Below are 19,235 nucleotides of genomic sequence, written 5' to 3'. Positions count from 1 at the left end.
GCATATAAAAGGATTCAGAGTCATTAACTGAGACGATACCTTTCATTTTTGAGGGTGAATGGCTAAAATACTTTCCCCAGCATAATTTAAAACTTGCTAAGTGGCTGGATGGGCGGTCTCAAAGGAAGAAACAAGTGCTTTAGGAAGTGGTGTGATGTTTCATTAGATGGCACTCTTCCCTCAGAATCACCACTGAAGAAATAGCCCAGCAAGGTACCTGAAGGTACTGTATTAATTGATGTCATTTCTTGTGTGAGACTCATTAAGACCTAGCCACTTGCATGAATTAAATGATCCCATGGGATTTTTTGCAAGAAAAGTGTTGTTAGACTGGCCAAAATACAGTTTAAGTAATTCTGTTTAACAACATTTTCTCCGTTAATTCCAATTCCAGTCCTAACCTAATCCTGTTGTACAGGATTGCAGCTGAAGAATATGGGCAGGACGGTAACAGCCAGAAAACTGTTTGTCTGTCAATTATATTATACAAAAAGATCTGTTTGAGTAAATGCATATGAACAAAAACAAATTATATGGTTAAAATGGTAATTAAACATTGCATAATTACTTCCAGCCTAACCACCAATTTTTCAAGGATTCATAATTTTCCAAAACACTTGGTTTGGTCCAAGTTTGTTGAGAAAGTTTCTCAAAAATAACTGAACCATTTTGTGCTCAATGAAGCACCAAAAATGAAATGCTTTCTCTCTTTTAAAAAAAACTATTAGCAATAAAACAGCTGGAACTAGAACAATACATGCCAGCAGAGAAATAGAGAAGAGACTTTGAGTGTTCTATTGAGAGTTAATTTTGATTAACAAAGATAACTTTGGGGAAAAAAATGTTACAAGCTGCATACGGACTGAATAACGTACAGGCTTTTTTACTACATTCAGAAAGAGTCCAACTTATGGTTAACTTATCTTCCCAGGATGTAGCTAAGAAATGAGTGAGACAGTTCTGCAAGCTCTACCTTATTCACTTCATATTTTGTTGGTGGATTGGGAATGAACCAAGGGCACTGGATTGAACCTTTGTGTCTTGAATGGACACTCAGGCCTAGTCTACACTACATGGGAAAGTGGAAGTAAGATATGAAACACCAGCTACATAAATTACGTAGCTGGAATAGAAGTATCTTAAATCCCTGTCCACACAGTGGGGGGTCATTGGGAGCTTTTGGAGTAGGTGTACCAGTGCCAATGGGGGCATCCTTTGATCTATAATACACCCGCTAAATTGACAAATTAATTTGTCAAATCCCAGCTTAACAAAACCCTGGCTGGGATGATTTAGTTGGGTTTGGTCCTGCTTTTAACAGGGGGATATACTCAATGTCCTACAGAAGTCCCTATGGTTCTATGACATTTCCACACTTTTCAGAGTTTAACCTAAGTCTTAGTTCTGTATTAACAGTGTGTGTTTTTGAATTGCACACAATGGCATACAAACCCATTCACATGGATTAGCTAGTGGCTCTATTCTCTAGAATTTGTATTGATTTCCATACAGATGCAATGAACATAGAATACTGTGCGTTTCTAACATATTGTGGCTTATAATTTAAACCATGGTCAAGAAAATTTAGGAGGAGCTTTTCTGAAAGGTTTGGGAATTGTAAACAAAACAATCATTTACACCTGAAGACAATACGGTGAGCAGTGTTTTAAGATACAGAAAGCAAAACACTAAGCTACTTCCTGGCCTATAAAAGTGCTCTGCTATTCAGCAATACTCCATCTTTTCTGAATTTATCCAATCCAGCTCCACTTCCTAAAACCCACTTCACATACATCTATCTCCCCAAGTGCATTGAAATGCCAATGCATAACATTCAAGTGGTAAGGGAAGCATACAGAACCTCACTGTATGCTTCCCTCTTATATAGAAAGTCAATTTCTTTTTAATCCATGAAGTTCCTTTCCAAATCAGAAACAAGTTTGCAGCAAATAAAGTTTCGCCCTTGCAGAAGGCTTGCACCCACCAGGGATGCAAGCATCCTACACACAAACAAATAACATCTTTCCTGATGTGGGACCAAAAAAAATAGGAGAGCAACAACAGCAACACTTTCCTTTCACTAGGGCCGCAATAAATATAATTCCTTCTAGAGCACTCATTCAACACTCTCTTTCCTTCTACAACTGGATTCATTCCAAAACCAACCCTTGCTTGTTTGCATTTCTCTTTTATACCCTTCGTTTGGTCCTGATTATTTGTGGAGCCGAGTTCCATTGGCTCCATGATTTAATTCAGGAGTTTCAAACTCCTGGCCAGCAGGCCATCCCAGCCAAAGCAATTACACAATCCAACCCAGGACTCCCAGTGGACCAGGGGAGCTGTCCGTTACCTCCTCCCAATCTCCTTCTCTTCTTGCCATCACCCCACCCACTCCTCCCATAGCACCCTGTCCCCAAAGACATGGCTTTGGGATCAGCAGGGTGAGGCTATCATAGCACAGTGACATCCCCTGCACTCACCATGGCTGCATAGAAGTGGAACAAGTACACTCACCCATTGCACTCCACTTCCCCCATGGAGTACATGCAAATATTATAGATGCCAAATCAAATCCTACTCCCTATATAGTAGGAAACCACTGTGGGCATAATATTATGCAACTATTGCACAACATCTTAACGATTGTTATATAAACTAAAACAAGGATTCTTAATTTCATCTGGATGGACTTGTAAATATAAACACTCAAGGAAAGACTGGCACTTCCTTACTCAGCAGATTGACGTAATGTCCAAATTCAGTCAACATTTTTTTCTTTACAGTCAAAACTGTTATTTGGTGGAAAGTATACAGGAAGTATACCATCCTCACTATAAGTCCAAGATATGTTCCAAAAAACTTGACCTTATAGCGAAACAACTTAAAGTGCGGAATTTTTCTCCCGCGTCTGATTTCTCCCGCGTCTGCGTCTGTGCAAATTGGTTTGGGGTTTTTTTTTTTTTTTGCGCAACTTAAGAACAAGGAATGGAAGGACTTGTAGTGCATCAGTTCCTACAAGTGTAAATGACTTCAGTGTGGAACGGATGTATACCAGGGCGACATATAGTGGGGACGCTCTGTAACACTATGTAAGTGCTGTGTATTAAAACAAACTAAAGGCAGAGCAAAAAACAACAAAATAATTCTCAGAATGTAATTCCCTACCAGTTGCAGAGAGGGGTTTCTTCTCACCTCATGTGCCCCTGCTTTCAAAGCCATCACGAACACTCATGATACTACATATATTTTTTTAGCCACTAAGGTGCCACAGGACTACTCATTTATCATGCTTTGAGGAGGGATAATGAGCCTTTACAGCATCCACTAATGTAGTATGGTGCATTAAGATTAGCATTTTGGAAAGGGCTCCACCAACAGTTGTTGATACTAAGAATTTGAAAACTGGGCTGAGTGCTTTTTTGACAATCTGGCCCTGGAAACACAATAGGCAACAGCTGATATGTATGTTTTTAAGCACATGCATTTCTTGGAAATTCTGTCAGGTGACAAAAGGGTTTTTCTCTAATTGTGAGCTTTGCATTAATGGCCATTTCCTTTGTGACTTTGGCCACATTATTATAATTGCATGATCCTGCAGCACTGGAATTAATTGGAGTTTTGAAATTAACTTCAATAGGAGCAGTATCAATCCATAATAACACAGTAATACCTTACTTCTGGAGCACTTCCATTGAAATCAGTGGGATTATTTGGAGAATGTGATGCTTCTCAACATAAATAAAGAGCTTCAGAATTTGGTCCCTTGTCGTGGAATAAAAGTATTGTATTCATGTCGAGCTTAAAATAATTTCTTGCTCTATATTGCTGTCTCCTGTACTGAAGCCTAGATCTATCCTTGTTGGTACAGAAAAGATAATGAAGAGATTTGGAACCTTATTACTGAATATAAGAAAATTGTGCAGAATGACTGGGCAGAACAGCTCACAAATCTCTGTTAGCTTATGATAAACAAGCACAGATGTCAACTATAGTGAGATTGTTGTCTTCATGGAAAACATGACTCACAGGACAGCTCTGGGTCTTGCCCGAGTTCACTGGCAAAGAAGTGAGGTAGCTAAAATTAGCAACAGAAAAAAAATACTCCTTGCCATATTAAGGTGCCCTCTTTTTTTCTGTCCCCTTTGAATTTCCCTAATGTCTGCCAGTTGAGGTTCGCTTTTGTAGTAGCCAACATAAGTAAACAAGAAAATGATCTCTGGTTCTGAATGTTTTGAAAACCTACACACTGTACAATGAGTCAGAGAAAGAAAACCAGGGAGATGGAGAAATGCACAAATCAGTGGACAGATTAAGGCCAGCCACTACATCAATGCCCAAAGGGGGCACGGACTTTTCCTGCAACTTGCACCGCTTTGCAAGGGCCAGGAGTAGTCTGGCTGGAATGTGCAGGCCCCAATCCCCCCTAAAAGCTTAGTGGACACTAGTTGCCTAAAAGGGGACAAGAAGGTGATCTTTTAAGGTATGTTGTTTATTAGTTTTGTCTTTCTGTGATAGTGATTTTGGGACAATAGGGGGTGTCAGTGTTGTGTCATTCTTACGGTGGAACAGTTTTTTCAAAGAAGATTTTGCAGCATTTCCAAAATATAGAAACTGGATTCGCCTGATCTCCTCTGCAAGTTTGTTCCATAGACAGATCCTCTTGACCAAGAGTGCTTTCTGTCATGTGCCTTGTCCTGGGCTTTTAGACGGGGATGTAGCTCTTATATCAGGCTGAGCTTTCACAGGAGACGGGAAGAGTAACTCCCTCTGAGTCAGCCAGTTCTCATTTGAGAGATTCACATGGTCCCTCCAGAACCATTCAGCCCTGGGTACTTTTCAGCAAAAAGAATCTTTTCTTTTTTTTCCTTCTTCCCTGAGCAATAAATATGATAAAAGTAAAGTACTTCAACTACTGCACTGAGAGGTACTGACTTTCTGTGTTCCCAAGGGCTGCCCCAGTCCTCACCCCCACACCACCCCTTCCTCCCAGCCCCTGCCCTCACCCTCCATTCATCCCCTCCCCACACATATCCACTCCACCCCCCCACACACACACACACCTCTTTCCACCCCCACTCCTTTCCACCTCTCCACTCACCTCTTTCTCCTTATGCTCCTCACCTTCCCCCCCCCCTTCCTGAATGCTGCTAAACAGCTGATCACAGCAGTCAGGAAGCACTAGGAAAATGGGGGAGGAGCTCACCCGTGGCACTGCTGTGGTGACTGTGGGGAACTTTTTTTTTTTTCCCCCTCTGAGGGTGCTTCAGCCCCACAACACTCAGAGTCAGCGCCCATTCCTGCACTATCTTCCCAATAGAATATTACGGCGACTTTCATGGTGATGATCGCAAAGAAACTAAACTATCAAATCATTAGTAACCTATAATAAAGCAACCAGTAGGAACCAATGAGGTGAACAGAATTGTATTCAAGCTTTTTGTTTTGCTTTTAGGTTGGAACAACAGAAGGCTTCTAAGATAATCCTTTTGTGTTTCCCTCTTTTCTCCTTTATGGAATTCAGGAACACTGTGCCTGCATATATATTTCTTCCCTTTTGTTTCTGATGACAACAAAACATCACAAAACATTTCTTACATTGACTCTCACAAGTATATTTTCATAAGTGTTCCACAATAAATGCGGTACTTTCATATTGCACTTTTCATGAACAAAAATAGATGGAGGGAGTACATCAACTTTTTAAATTAAAACTATGCAATGAACTAGCAAAATAGCCCATCAGTAAACTGCAATCTATATAGAAAGTTCAGCAACTAATAAGATAAGACAATATACATACAATTTGTTCTGTATTTCTGTTACGGTCATTTGAGGGGAGGAGCAAAGTTCCATCAGCAAATCCAAACCAACTAAATTGAAATGGATTCCTAGGATCATTTGACTATCCTTTGCATGTAATTAAACTAACAGATAAGTTTAATGAATTAAGTTAAAATAGAAGAGCAGTAGATTGGCTTACTTCTCTAATGAACTTTTTGCTAATCTTTCCTTTTCCTTTTTTTGAGTTTCTTTATACTTCTTCACTTGAGTTTCCCAGAATCCTCTTGCAGCAGAAATGTCAAATATTATCACCTGATGTCCCATGTTACCGACATTAAACTTTTCCTGTAAAAAAACCAAGTGTATCATTAAGACGACCTCCTAATAAAAACAGTTATTGCAAATAATGTTCTGATCCAGTTCCTTACAGCTTGCTTGGGGAAAATAGACAAAAGATATTAACTTAAGTATCATCCGACAAAAAATATTTTTCTTTAATAATACAAGTAACAATAAGAGTAATAACAACAGTTTATAAGAATCCTGTCAATCCCAAATGATTCTAAAGTGTTCACCAAACTTCAGTCTTCATCCTGATTACCTTTTTTTGGGCTACTAATCCTTATTCCAATCAATGGGACTACTTGCACAAGTGGTCATCAGCAGGTTAAGGATTGCACAATGGGTCTCATCAGATACAGAAATCACTTCATCTACTACTAAAATGCAATCACTGATCTGTGAAATGTGGCAATTGTTTAGGAGACCACAGCAACAGGACCTCCATTCAGCCAGGTATCTCACTTGCCTACTACTTTTAAAGAAGCAATTGAGTACAGTTCTGAATTGGAACCTCAGACAGGAAATAAAGTATGTTGTGTCCAGCTGAAACTGCAGAGACAAAATTAAACACAGTGCTATTACCTGCACTCTGCTCCTGCTCTTAGGCCTGGTCTACAATGGGAGTTTAGGTCAAACTAAACTGCATTAGGTCAATTTTTTAAACAATGAGTCCACACCACCAACCCTTTCTGTTGACATTAAGGCTTGTTAAAAGTCAGTGGTGGTACCCCAGATTTTTATAAGGAGTAACATTTCATTTGACCTTGCATGGGTGACTTTAAAGTTCCATAGAAGCAGCACTGTGAAGTCAATGGCTAAATTCCCATTGCTTGTAATAGGAACAGTATTAGAATTTAGCCAGGACATGAGTGCTAATATCTCTCTTCTAGCACGTACGCACGCGCGCACACACACACAATTGTATGGGATTTTTAGGTCTCTCTACACTGTATTGTAAACCTGGGCTCAGATGCAAATTTGAGCCCAAAACCTCCCACTATTCACACACAAATGTATCTGATTTGCATTAGCAGACCTTCAGGACCTGTACCCAAAGGTGTAGTTCTAAGCCTGAGTCACGCTGAGATTTGAGTCCAAGCACTGTTGTTTTGCAGTGTGGACACAGCTCAAGTCACAGACTCGAGTTGGAAGGCCTGTCTAGCGCAGTATGGGCAAGCTAGCATAGTTAACAGACCGGCTTCCAGTAATGCAGCATGGACACACAAGTATGGTCTTGGCAATATGGAATCCACAAATGCAGATTCCACAGACCTGGGTTTACAATGCTACACAGACCACAAAAAAGACAGCATCTCCAACAGGACAATACTTCTCAACCCTGTTCTGGGCCACCGGTTCAGTACAGACACAGATGGAAGCAAGCAAACAAACAACCCACTAAATCACCAACACCAGCACAAGTATAACTCAGGCTAAAAATCACTAAAACTGTTCTCTCATGCTCAGAGTCATGCTCAGAAGATGTAATAATCTCAACTCGATTTTTTTATCATGAGATGCAGCTAATCTATCTATGGAGGGCTTTTGTTATGCCTACTTGTTCATAAAATGGTTCACTGAGCCAACATGAGGAAATCTTACAAAACAGAACTCTGAAAGCATTTTAAAAATAATTGCTTTCACCAAGATAAAAACTGCTGTTTCTTCTCTTTTTTTTTTAAGCTTCACTTGAGATTTCATTAGATGCCACTTTTATTACATTGTTCATTAGTAAAACACACAAAGGACTTGAGCTGTCAAGCTACTATTGAACAAATAGCCTGTCCCTTACCTTCATATGTATTTTCAAGCTTTCAGCCATTCATTTTTCCAAGTACTTACTCTGATCACTGTTTCCTCCTATCCTTCCACTGGAGTCACTTATAGTTTGGCCTTGAGACAAAACACTTGGGAGGGAAGAAGAAGGGGGAGTAAGGGCCACCAAATCCCTACTTTATTTTTATTCTGCTTTTTCTTAATGCTCTTTTTCTCTCAACCTACAAAATATCTCCATACTAGAGGGCATATTAAGAAATACAAAAATATGTTGTTTAACAACAAAACACTGCAGTCTCCTCTAACCAAACCCTGGGGTGTGAGTTAGGCATATGCAGACTGATAGGCCTATAACTCTACTTGTTCAACTTATTCGTTACATTTATGAGAGACATCCTAAGAACACTTATGGAGACGCAATGCCTCTGAACTTGGGCATAGGGAAGGGTCACGTATTTTGTGATGCCAGCGTCTTTTGTATATTTGGATGGCTGTATGACCTTTACCTTTCCTGCTTGTAAAGAAGCTTCTGTTGTTTGTTTATATCTGAGTGTTAACAATGAAGCCACAAATAGCTCCCAGTGTCTCTCTTCAAACCGCTGCTGAGTAAAGTCAGAACTCCACTAATAGCAATGCCATGTGAATGCTGACCTTAGTCCTCTAGGTCAGATGGGTTGTGCAGACACTAATGCCATGTTTACACTAGCAAGCTTACAGTGGCACAGCTGCATTGATGGAGCTGTGAGATCCCTGTGTAGCTTCTCTGTACCAATGGGATAAATACTACTCTCCCATTGACATAATTAAACCACCACCAATGAGTGGTGGTAGTTATGTCAGCAGGACACTATGCTGTCTGCATCGGCCCTTCTGTTGGAGTAACTTAAGTTGCTGAGAGAGTTGTTTTATTTAACACCCTTGAATGACATAAGTTATACAAACGTAAGTGCAAGCGTTAGAAGAAAATAATTTTCTTTACTTCAGAAGTAGCTGCGCAGCTGCTAGAGACCTTCACATGTGGAAAGGATTCTTGCCACCTTCCCTATCATAGTTTCATTATGCTTCCCCAGTCATCCTCAACAAAATTCAGCTCCCTTTCCTCCCCCATCTTTGTACCAGCAGATGTGGAAGTAGCCTTGGCCATGATTGAGAGGGCTGTCAAGATCTGGACACAGCTTCTGCCCTCTAACAACCTCAGCAGTGCAGAACGCAATGCTATCCATAGTCTCAAAAAAACAACTCTGACATTATAAACAAAGATGGTGACAAAGGAAGTGCAGTTGTCATCACGAACAGGTCAAATAATGAACGGGAGGCTGCCAGGTAATTCCCCAACACCACATTCTACAGGCCACTATCATCTGATCCCACTGAGGAATACCAAAAGAAACTACACTATCTGCTCAAGAAACTTCATGCAATAGCATGGGACCAAATCCAAACCTACACAGACACAGCCCGAGAGCCCCAACCAGGAGTATTCTATCTGCTACCCAAGATCCATAATCCTGGAAATCCTGGATGCCTCATTATTTCAGGCATCAGCACCCTTACAGCAAGGTTGTCCGGCTATGTGGACTCTCACCTCAGACCCTATGCTACCAGCACTGCTACCTTTGAGACACCACTGACTTCCTGAGGAAACTACAGTGCAGTAGTGATCTTCCCGAAAACATATCCTGGCTGCCCTGAGTGTAAAAGCTCTCTACACCAGTGTTCCACACAAGGATGTATTACAAGCTGACAAGAACTGTACCGTCAATGATGCCACAGAGCATCTGGTGGCTGAACTATACGACTTTGTCCTCACCCACAACCATTTTCTATTTGGGGACAATTTATACCTTGAAGTCAGCGGATCTGCTATGGGTACCTGCATGGCCCCATAACATGCCAACATTTTTATGGCTGACCTAGAACAACGTTTCCTCAGCTCTCGTCCCATAGCACCCCTCCTCTCTTTGCACTATATTGATGTCATTTTCTTCATATGGACCCACAAGAAAGTTTTTCAGCAATTTCACCCCGTCATCCTCTTCAGCCTAGACAATCCACACAAGGATCCACTTCTGAGATACAACAGTACAAATAAATGATGGTCACAAACACCATCCTGTACTGAAAACCTACTGACCACTATTCTTACCTACATGTCTCTAGCTCCCATACAGGACATATCACTTGATCCATTGTCTACAGACAGGTCCTAAGATACAACCATATCTGTTCCAATCCTTCAGGCAGAGACAAACATCTACATGCTTTTTATCAAGCATTCTTAAAACTTTAATACCCACCTGCCAGAGCCAGAAGAATACTCAGAAGTCACCTACTTCAGCACAGACCCAACAAGGAAAATAACAGAACTCCTATAGCCTATATCACCTATAGCCCACAGCTAAAACCCCTCTAGCGCATCACAGACAATCTATAACCTGTCCCCAAAAATGATCCCTCATTCTCACAGACCTTGGGAGACAGGCCAATCCTCACCTACAGACAACCCCCTAACCTGAAGCAAATGCTTTCCAGCAGCTACACTTCACACCTCAGATACACTCACCCAGAAACCCACCCCCGCAACAAACCCCATTAGCAACTGTGACAACATATCTATACAGGTGACACCATCACAGTACCTAGCCACAAAAGCCACACCATAAGGGGCTCATCCACCTGCACATCCACTAATGTGATATATGTCATCTTGTGCCAGCAATGCCTCCCTGCCATATATATTGGCCAAACCGGACAGTCTCTGGATAAATGGACAAAAATCAGACATCAAGAAAAGTAACACACATGAAACTATAGAGGAACACTTTAACTTCCCTGGACATTCGGTAATGAATTTACAAGCAGCCATCCTTCTACTAAAGAAATTCAAAACCAGATTACAAAGAGAAACAATAGAACTGCAATTCATTTGCAAATTCAATACAACCAAATTAGGACTGAATAAGGATTAAGTTTTGTTATCTCACTACAGAGGCAATTTCCCCTCTCTTTGTATTGGCACCTCTCCAACAACTGCAGTGAGTAGCCACATTCATTCTGATTGAATTAACCTTATTAGCACTGGTCCTACCTTTGATAAGTAACTTCTTTTTTTTTGTTATACTAGTAGTGGTATATATACCCCGGCCTTTGTAATTTCCACTCCAATTCATCTGATGAAGTGGGTTTTACCCACGAAAGCTTATGTCTTATATAAATCTGTTAGTCTCTCAGGGTATGGCTACACTACCCCCCTAGTTCGAACTAGGGGGGGTAATGTAGTCCTACGGAGTTGCAAATGAAGCCCGGGAATGCGTACAGCTAGTTCAGATAGGAAGCCTAATCCGAACTAGCTAGTCCGTGCCGCGTGTAGCCGCGCGGCACGGAGTCCGAACTAGCCGGCATTTAAAAATGGCGCCGGCCGGCTTCATGCAAATGAAGCCCGGGAAATTCAAATCCCGGGCTTCATTTGCAACTCCGTAGGACTACATTACCCCCCCTAGTTCGAACTAGGGGGGTAGTGTAGACATACCCTGAGATGCCATAGGACTGCTCATTGTTTTAAAAGGAAGCAGTGGGTGATAGTAGAGAATACATTGAAACCCACATATCTTTTGTGGGCTTTTGCCATCCAGGCCAGAAGAGCATTTGCTCAAATGTCTGTAAAGTTTACTCTATACCAGTGTTGAGTTTGAAGCTGAGTACCTTCCTCCATAGATGAGGTTGGCTTCTGAATTATATTACAGATCATCAATGCCCATTTGTCAGATGATGTATTATTATAATGTTCATTCAGTCTTATGAAGTATTAGTGAGAGAGATCATGAAAGCAAGGCTCTTTGGTAATATACTACTATATAATGAAAGCACCGTCCCTTCTAGGGGAAAAACACTCCAGGACCATAAAGAGAAAGCAAAGGGTATGATTTACAACAGCATCACCTCTGGAAAAACGAGTTCTGCATATAGGAGTCAATGGAAGCAGATCATCTTACCACTAGTAATTCACACTCAGATATGGGCAATTTTGTGGGCCTTAATCAATATAATGAAATGTAACATATTGGGCCAGATTCATTTCTGGTGTCGCTCTATTGATTTCAGTGGAGTTTGATCAGGAACTAAACTCATCCATTAATTATAATTCATGGCTATTGTAAAGAATATTGTAAAATCTTTGCCTGCTATTTAGGGGAACATGAGACACTGTACACACACTATTTTTCAAAGAAGTTTATATTATTTTTAAATAATTAAATAGGGGGAATGTCCTCTTCTGGTATCAAATGCTGAATGATTTTTAAGTACTGTTATAAATATGTAGTTCCAACATTATCTCATAGCTGCAGGCTATTGAAGCTGAATGTTGTTGTTCTCATTCTTTCTGCTTTTGTTATTTTCACATTTGTTTTCCAGACATAAAGGGATTTAAAAATCGATTTTCTGTTTTACTTATTCTTCAGAAATACAACTGTCCTGCAAACTTGTACTCATGTGAGTAATTTTACACATGAGTGGGCCAATTGAAGTCAATGGGAGGATTTGTTTACATAAATCTATTCGTGTATATAAGCATTGATAGAATCAGAGTTCAAAAGGCCAAAAATAAAGAGGTGGTATTTATCATATGTTTTACTGAAATAATTGTAACATTTATGCACAAGTCTTTCATCAGGATGAATATCTGCTAAGCCTAAGTACCTGGCATGTATGACTACAGGCAGCACAGGCTGTGTGACACATAGATTTAAAAAAAAAATCCACATTTCCCTTCCAATTAATACATTTTTAAATTATTAATATTATGGTAACAGCTAAGAACCTCCTACCCAAGAACCATGCTGTTAAGTACTGTACAAATACAGAACCAAAAGACCGTTTCTGCCCCAAGAAGTTTACAAGAAATTATGTTTATCTTCACAATAAGAGCATTATCAAGGACAATGCATGAATCTATCTACCTCAGCCCACACAATCCATGAAAATTTTAACAAAGACAGAAAAAAGATGGCCTTTGCAATGTGTTCAGAAGTTTAACAAAGCTTGGCTCTGGGAGAGCAAATGAGGAAGCAAGGGTCAGAACTAAGGATGCATCACCCATGGAGGCCTGGTCTACACTAGGAATTTACATTGGTTTAGCTACGTCTCTCAAAGTCATAAAAAAAACTGGTGTACACAGCACTTCCATCAAGATAGCTATTGCCTTGTGGAGAGGTGGATTATCTATGCTGACAGAAAAGTCCTTCCATCAATGTACAGCTGTAATATTTTCAGTTTAAACATATCTGGAGAATACCCTGCCTGCAGCTTCCTCTCATTTATATTAAGGCCAGGTCCACGCTAGACCTGGAAGGCCAGATTAAGGTATACAACTCAAGATATGTAAAATACATAGCTGGAGTTGGTTTACTTTAAGCTAAGTTTGGCACTGTCTTCACAGAGAAAGGCCTATGGGAACAAATATTCCTGTTGGCTTCCCGTATTCCTTGCAAATGTGAGAGTCACCCAGAGTTATCCTCAGTGTTCAGTTTAGCCGGTCTTAACTAGACTTGCTAAATCAAACACCAGAAGACACATCTCCAGTGCAGAAAGTGAAAACGTGGCTTAAGGGAATTCCAGCTAAAGCACTTTGGCTAATTTCACCTATGGCAGTAGTCATGGGAAGAGTGGCGATCTTTCAGGGAGATAATCATGCCCAAACAAGACTGTATAGGTTAAACTAACACTGAATTCCATCCAGAAGCTTCATGAAAACCAATGCAGGTGACAGCATTTGTTACAAGCACAGAATTGCTCTTAATAAACAGGCTGCAACATCCTTCTTTAGTTTCCTTCCTTACATGAGGGATATTCCCTGACCTGTTTAAGAGCCTTTTATGTTGCAAGAACAGAGTAAAATGCCTTTGTCTGACCTGTGACTCAGACACATCTGCCCCCATTACTGCACTTGGAGGGAACACTTCAGCTATCCATCTCAAAATCATGGGAACTAACACAGTTCCTACACATTCTGATGCCATGGTGTTGAGTGCAGTATAAGAATTTAGGGCACACCAATTAGATAGTATAGAGATAGAGGGCAGCTCTAAATTACTCCTGCCCCCATGGGCTAAATAATGCCATCAAGAGTTGTCACCTCAGAACCACTTGTTTGGCTGATAATACACTGCAGCTCTGCCTGCATGATCTCCTCCTGATCATGGGCATGTCCTCAGCCCACCCAAGAATGCATTGGTATGAAGGAAACAAGTGGTACAGAGCTGGTGACATCAGGTTTACATGCCCCAGAATTCACCTTCCATCAGGGCAGTCCTCATCTTCCGCCTTGAAGCAGTTCTCTACCTCCTTTGTGAGGTCATAGAGGTGTATAGGACCCAGCACCTAGGATCTGACCCTTTGTGCATTGGGTGCCATCACACATTCCTCACCTTCTCATGGATCCTGAGTTATTTACTACAGAAGTTCAAACGGGCATTCACACAGTTTTGGGGCCTTGGGGATGTTTGGTACACTTTAGCCTGCAGTAAGGAACACTGCCTTTATACCACAGTGATGGACACGACAAATACTTTTACTAAAAACAACCACCGCGTTTAACTTAAAATGATACATTTTGTTCACAAAGACCTATTAGCTGGTTAGATTTCCTCTACCAGCGCTGGATTAGGTATAAGTGGCCATCAGAGGCTGAAGTTCTATAACTCTTTTTCTGTTCTGTAAATTTTGACAGCCAGTGAAAATAAATGGCCAATCTCTTCAACCATTTATTTTATTGAAAATCATTTTCACACCAACATATGTCCTTGAGATGTAATAGCAAAGGTTTATTACAGTGCAGACAAGAAGAGAGCAAATATCTAGTCTTATAAGCATTGTGCGTTTATAATGCAACACGCTGGCTTGAATTTGTACCAGGTGTAAATCTATTGAAATCAGTGGAGTTACTCTAGGGGCTGAATTTGGCCCGCTGTCTTTAAAGAATAAAACATATACATCTCTTATAGTTCAATATTCTGCGTCTTGGTTATCTCTCTCATATACACGGGGGCTAAAACTTTTGCAGTTCATTAACAGCAACAAAGACCTTCCTGCATCCCACCCTGCCCACAAATCCAAAGAAACTCTCATTGCAGCCAATAATCAGCAAAGTTGACACTTACCTACAACTAAAAGAACACAAGTGTCCAGAGCTCCCGGATATGCACTGTGGTTAGTTAATAGGGACTCTGAGCTTGTTTACAGCTGTAACATAGTTCATGGCAAGTCAGATCTGTTTGAACCCCCTAGCGTGACTAGCCTTCCATGTGCACTAATATGCTATATTTGTACGGTGATAACATGATCTGTGGTCTGAGAGCCGAGACATGTGCAAGATAAAATATCTGTACTGCATGACTCAACAGTAACAGCAGTGTTAATGGAATAGCATCTTATTTGAACTGTAACCTATGGGTATTTAAATCACACACAGGTGTCTGTGATACTTTCCACTTGAAAATGGAATGGGTAGTCCTTACTTGAAATCCGTTAGTTTTCTATTGTTGCAATTAACATAATTTCTATAGACTGGAAACCTGGTAATACAAGAAAATGAAAAGAGAAATAGATGTGGAAATCCTCTTCAAAGGCCAATCAATACTACCTCCATTTATTTAAGGTTCCTTGACATTAATTTTAGGCACTCTTAAGCAAACTCAGGTCCCTTTAGAAGTTTTATTTAACTGTAGGGAGACGCTGTTTTCTGTAACTCTGGTTATACGGTTAATTTTAGAATGATCCATCTAAAAATGTTTCTGTTCCCTAACAAAACAAGGCATTTTGATTAGTGTTCCAAGTTCAAATCTAAGGGTATGTCTACACTTGCCCCCTAGTTCGAACTAGGGATGCAAATGAAGCATACCAAAGTTGCTAATGAAGCGTGGGATTTAAATATCCCACGCTTGATTAGCATATTCATGGCCAGTCGCCATTTTAAAAAGCCAGTAGCCTGAATTAACTCACCACGTGGTAGTCTGATCCAAAACCCTTCCCTCGAATTAACTGCTACTCCTCGTGCAATGAGGAGTAACACGAGGCATAAGGGAAATCGGTAAGAAAAGGCTTTCCTTGTCAACCGATCACTGTCTAGACCACCGCTTTTTGACAGCAAAGTGCCGCGCCGGCAAAAAGCAGCGGCCATTTTTATTCTAATGAAGGGTGGGATATTTAAATCCCCACTTCATTAGCAATTTCGGTATGTCTAATTTTTTTTTGCAGAAGAGCAAATGTGCTCTTTTGGGGAGACCTGTATACCTTGTTCTACGAGGAATAAGGGCTCCTCCAGAAGACATGGGGCCAAATGGTGAGAAAGCTTCTTCTGGAAAAACCAATCGAAAAAAGCTCTTTAAATTGAAGAGTGCAATTTGCATAGCTTTTTCCAAAAAAAGGCTATAGTGTAGACCTAGCCTGAGAGAGAGAAAGAGAGATGTACACTTTCATTCTGTGAGTTCATTGGCCAATTTCATCTATAGGGAATTCTGCTATGGGACTTTCTATCAGCCAGCCTTTTCTTTATCCCCATTTTAGGTTTCTGTGCTGCTGCTCCATTTTTTTCCTGTTGTAAAACAAAAAACCCTCACCTGTTGGCTGAAGTAGTTGGCATTTTTTGATAAGCTATGTGTTTTCCTCTTCAAGCTCAGCAATTTAAACATTAATTACAGCAGCTGGGCCTGATTCTGATTCAATTTATTAAATTTATTTCACTATAACATCATTGTCTTCAATGAAATCACTAATGATTTATACCAGTGAGAGAAAAGAATCAACTGCAGGACTAAAAATGGAGTTTTGTCTTTTGTCCTAAAAGACAGAACATCCGATTGCAATTACTGTGAACTCTTGTGGAAGTGAGTTCCACTGTCTTCATGCAGTTCTTGATGAATTTCTGCTTCCTGAGCTCACAATCTAATATATCCAGTGTAACAGAGCTTGATGTTTGAAGTCATGATCACGGAAAGAAAAATGCTTCATTGGGTAGTTAAGATTAACCACAGAGGCCTTTGAGTATTAACATAAAGGTTTGGGACTCAACAGTCAATGCATTTGGGTGATGTATTCACAGAAACTTGTGTTATACACGCAGGCTGATGCATTCTGTATCAGTGGAGCTTTTTCAAGGTGCATTGCTTTATTCCTAAATTGCAATGAGCAAGCCAGGAAGCCACCAATGCACCAAGTTTCATAGTCAAGTGTGAATCTAATAAGACAGTACAGTCTTCTGGCCAGACCACAGTCAAATCGCATTATTTACAGAATGGCTATTTGGAATTCCACTAGCAGTGAGGAGCCCAACGAGACTCTCAATCTGAGAACTGATTCAGGAATTGGAAGGGGCAATGACTGCAATATAGGAAGTTACTATGGTGGAAACAAGTTCTTCCACGTGCTTCCCTCTTCCCATCAACATCCCATTATCTTTTCCTAGGTGTTTGTACAATGCCTCACAGAATGAGTTTCTAATTCTGGCCCTTGACTTTGTGTGCTACCATGATGCAAATATTATTATTAATAAATAATAATAAATCACTTCCATCTTGACTTGTTTCAGGTTCACCAACTGCTGTTCATTCAGCTGTTAATGTTATCTAGACATCTGGAAAGTTGGGACATCTTGTGTTCTTTATGTTTGCTATCATGAGAGAGCTGGAACTCAGAAATAAACTGCTGCACACTTCAAGTTCTATTGCCTCCCTGGCTTCAACAGATGATTCATATAGATCAGGGCTACTCAACACACAGCCCCTGGGCCGCATGCGGCCCGCAGCCCATTTGGTTGAGGCCCACGGTGCGGTTTGAGTTTATGCAGGGCTCAACACATGGCCTGCGGGTGGGATCCTTTGAATATGGCCTCCATTGGGAACATGCTCCACAACAGTGAGGTGTCTCCCAGGCAGGGTGAGCACTGAAAGATGCAAGCAGATAGGCTGGCTGGAACAGATGGGTACAAGGTGTCAGCGTTTCTAGCACCCAAGAAGGAGGTGCCAGGAGCGCTGGGGCATTGTGTGAAAGAAGCTATTTGCTTATATTTGCATATATATATTTTCATGAATATGCAACCACACTTAAGTTGCAGTCCTCGGCATGTGCTGTGAGTATCATTGTGGCCCCCGGGGCTTCCAAAGTTGGGTTGCCCTCATATAGAAGTTATTAAATTGAGAAAGAGGATTGTGTCTCCAAAGAAGAAAGTCTAAGTATGAACTGTAGCCTAGTACAACTCTCTGAGTTCAGTTCAAGGAAGGATTTGGATCATTTCAGGGAGTTGTAGGAAATGTTTGTAGAGATAAATAATAATATCTAGCTCTTCTACTGTATTTTCCGGAGTATATCTCAAAGCACTTTATAAAAGGTCACTGTCATTATACCCATTTTACAGAGGGAAGCTGATTATTTAATTCTTCAGACTAACTATATTAGCACTGTGGGACTGAATACCAGAAATTCTGGCAACTAATAATACAACCTGAGCCACATCATATCTGCAAAAGTCTGGCTGAGCCTTCAATGCCTAAAGCTGTTTACAAAAATAGCTTATTCAGAGGTGTCCAGTTGCTTCTTTGGCTTCACAGAACCAGTTAAACTATTAAGAATTAAGACAGATCACGGGTGTTAAAAGAAGAACCCATAGTTTTACTCTAATTCTCTTTAGGACATACACACAGCTTCCAATTACTATATCTGAAGATTACCTGCTAGCCCACTTTTTTATGTAAAACAGCATGAGTGGCTACAAATTAACTCAAACAAATAACCCAATCTATTAAGTCAACAATATTAAACACTAGCTGCATAGATAACAATTTTCCTTCTCTCTCTCCCCTAACTTGTTCAAATATGAAGTAATGCAGTTCTATAAGTATTCCAATTGCTAACAATCTCTAAAAGACCTCTGAGATGAAGGGTCAACCTCTGGATGACATGAGATCCAGAATCTCCCAGGGCAGTTCTACCAGGTATAGAAATAGAGAGAACATTAGGGTAGACAAGGTAAAAACTAGGGTACGTCTAGACTACAGGCCTCTGTCGCCAGAGGCATGTAGATTAGGCTACCAGACATAGTAAAATGAAGCGGCGATTTAAATAATCGCCGCTTCATTTAAATTTACATGGCTGCCGCGCTGAGCCGACAAACAGCTGATCAGCTGTTTGTCGGCTCAGCGCGGCAGCCATGTAAATTTAAATGAAGCGGCGATTATTTAAATCGCCGCTTCATTTTACTATGTCTGGTAGCCTAATCTACATGCCTCTGGCGACAGAGGCCTGTAGTCTAGACGTACCAGTGTTTTTAACACCGTGTCATTGAA

At 40.6% G+C, this 19,235-nt stretch overlaps 1 protein-coding gene across 1 annotated transcript in view; it reads right to left on the bottom strand.

The window, feature by feature from the left end:
* The window catches only part of LRRC2 (leucine rich repeat containing 2), a 106,020-nt gene extending 90,828 nt beyond the window's left edge, over positions 1-15,192 (bottom strand). The window contains exons 1-2 of the mRNA XM_006129375.5: positions 15,057-15,192; positions 5,981-6,126 (exon numbers count right to left, since the gene is read on the bottom strand). Coding sequence (XP_006129437.3) covers positions 5,981-6,105 — 125 coding nt within the window. The 5' untranslated portion in view covers positions 6,106-6,126; positions 15,057-15,192. The remainder of the gene's footprint in view (positions 1-5,980; positions 6,127-15,056) is intronic.
* Positions 15,193-19,235: the final 4,043 nt, after the last annotated feature.

Source organism: Pelodiscus sinensis, chromosome 6 (assembly GCF_052426305.1).
Source record: "Pelodiscus sinensis isolate ZL-2025 chromosome 6, ASM5242630v1, whole genome shotgun sequence".
NCBI lineage: Eukaryota > Metazoa > Chordata > Testudines > Trionychidae > Pelodiscus > Pelodiscus sinensis.
This window is presented reverse-complemented; position numbering and strand designations above follow the sequence as displayed.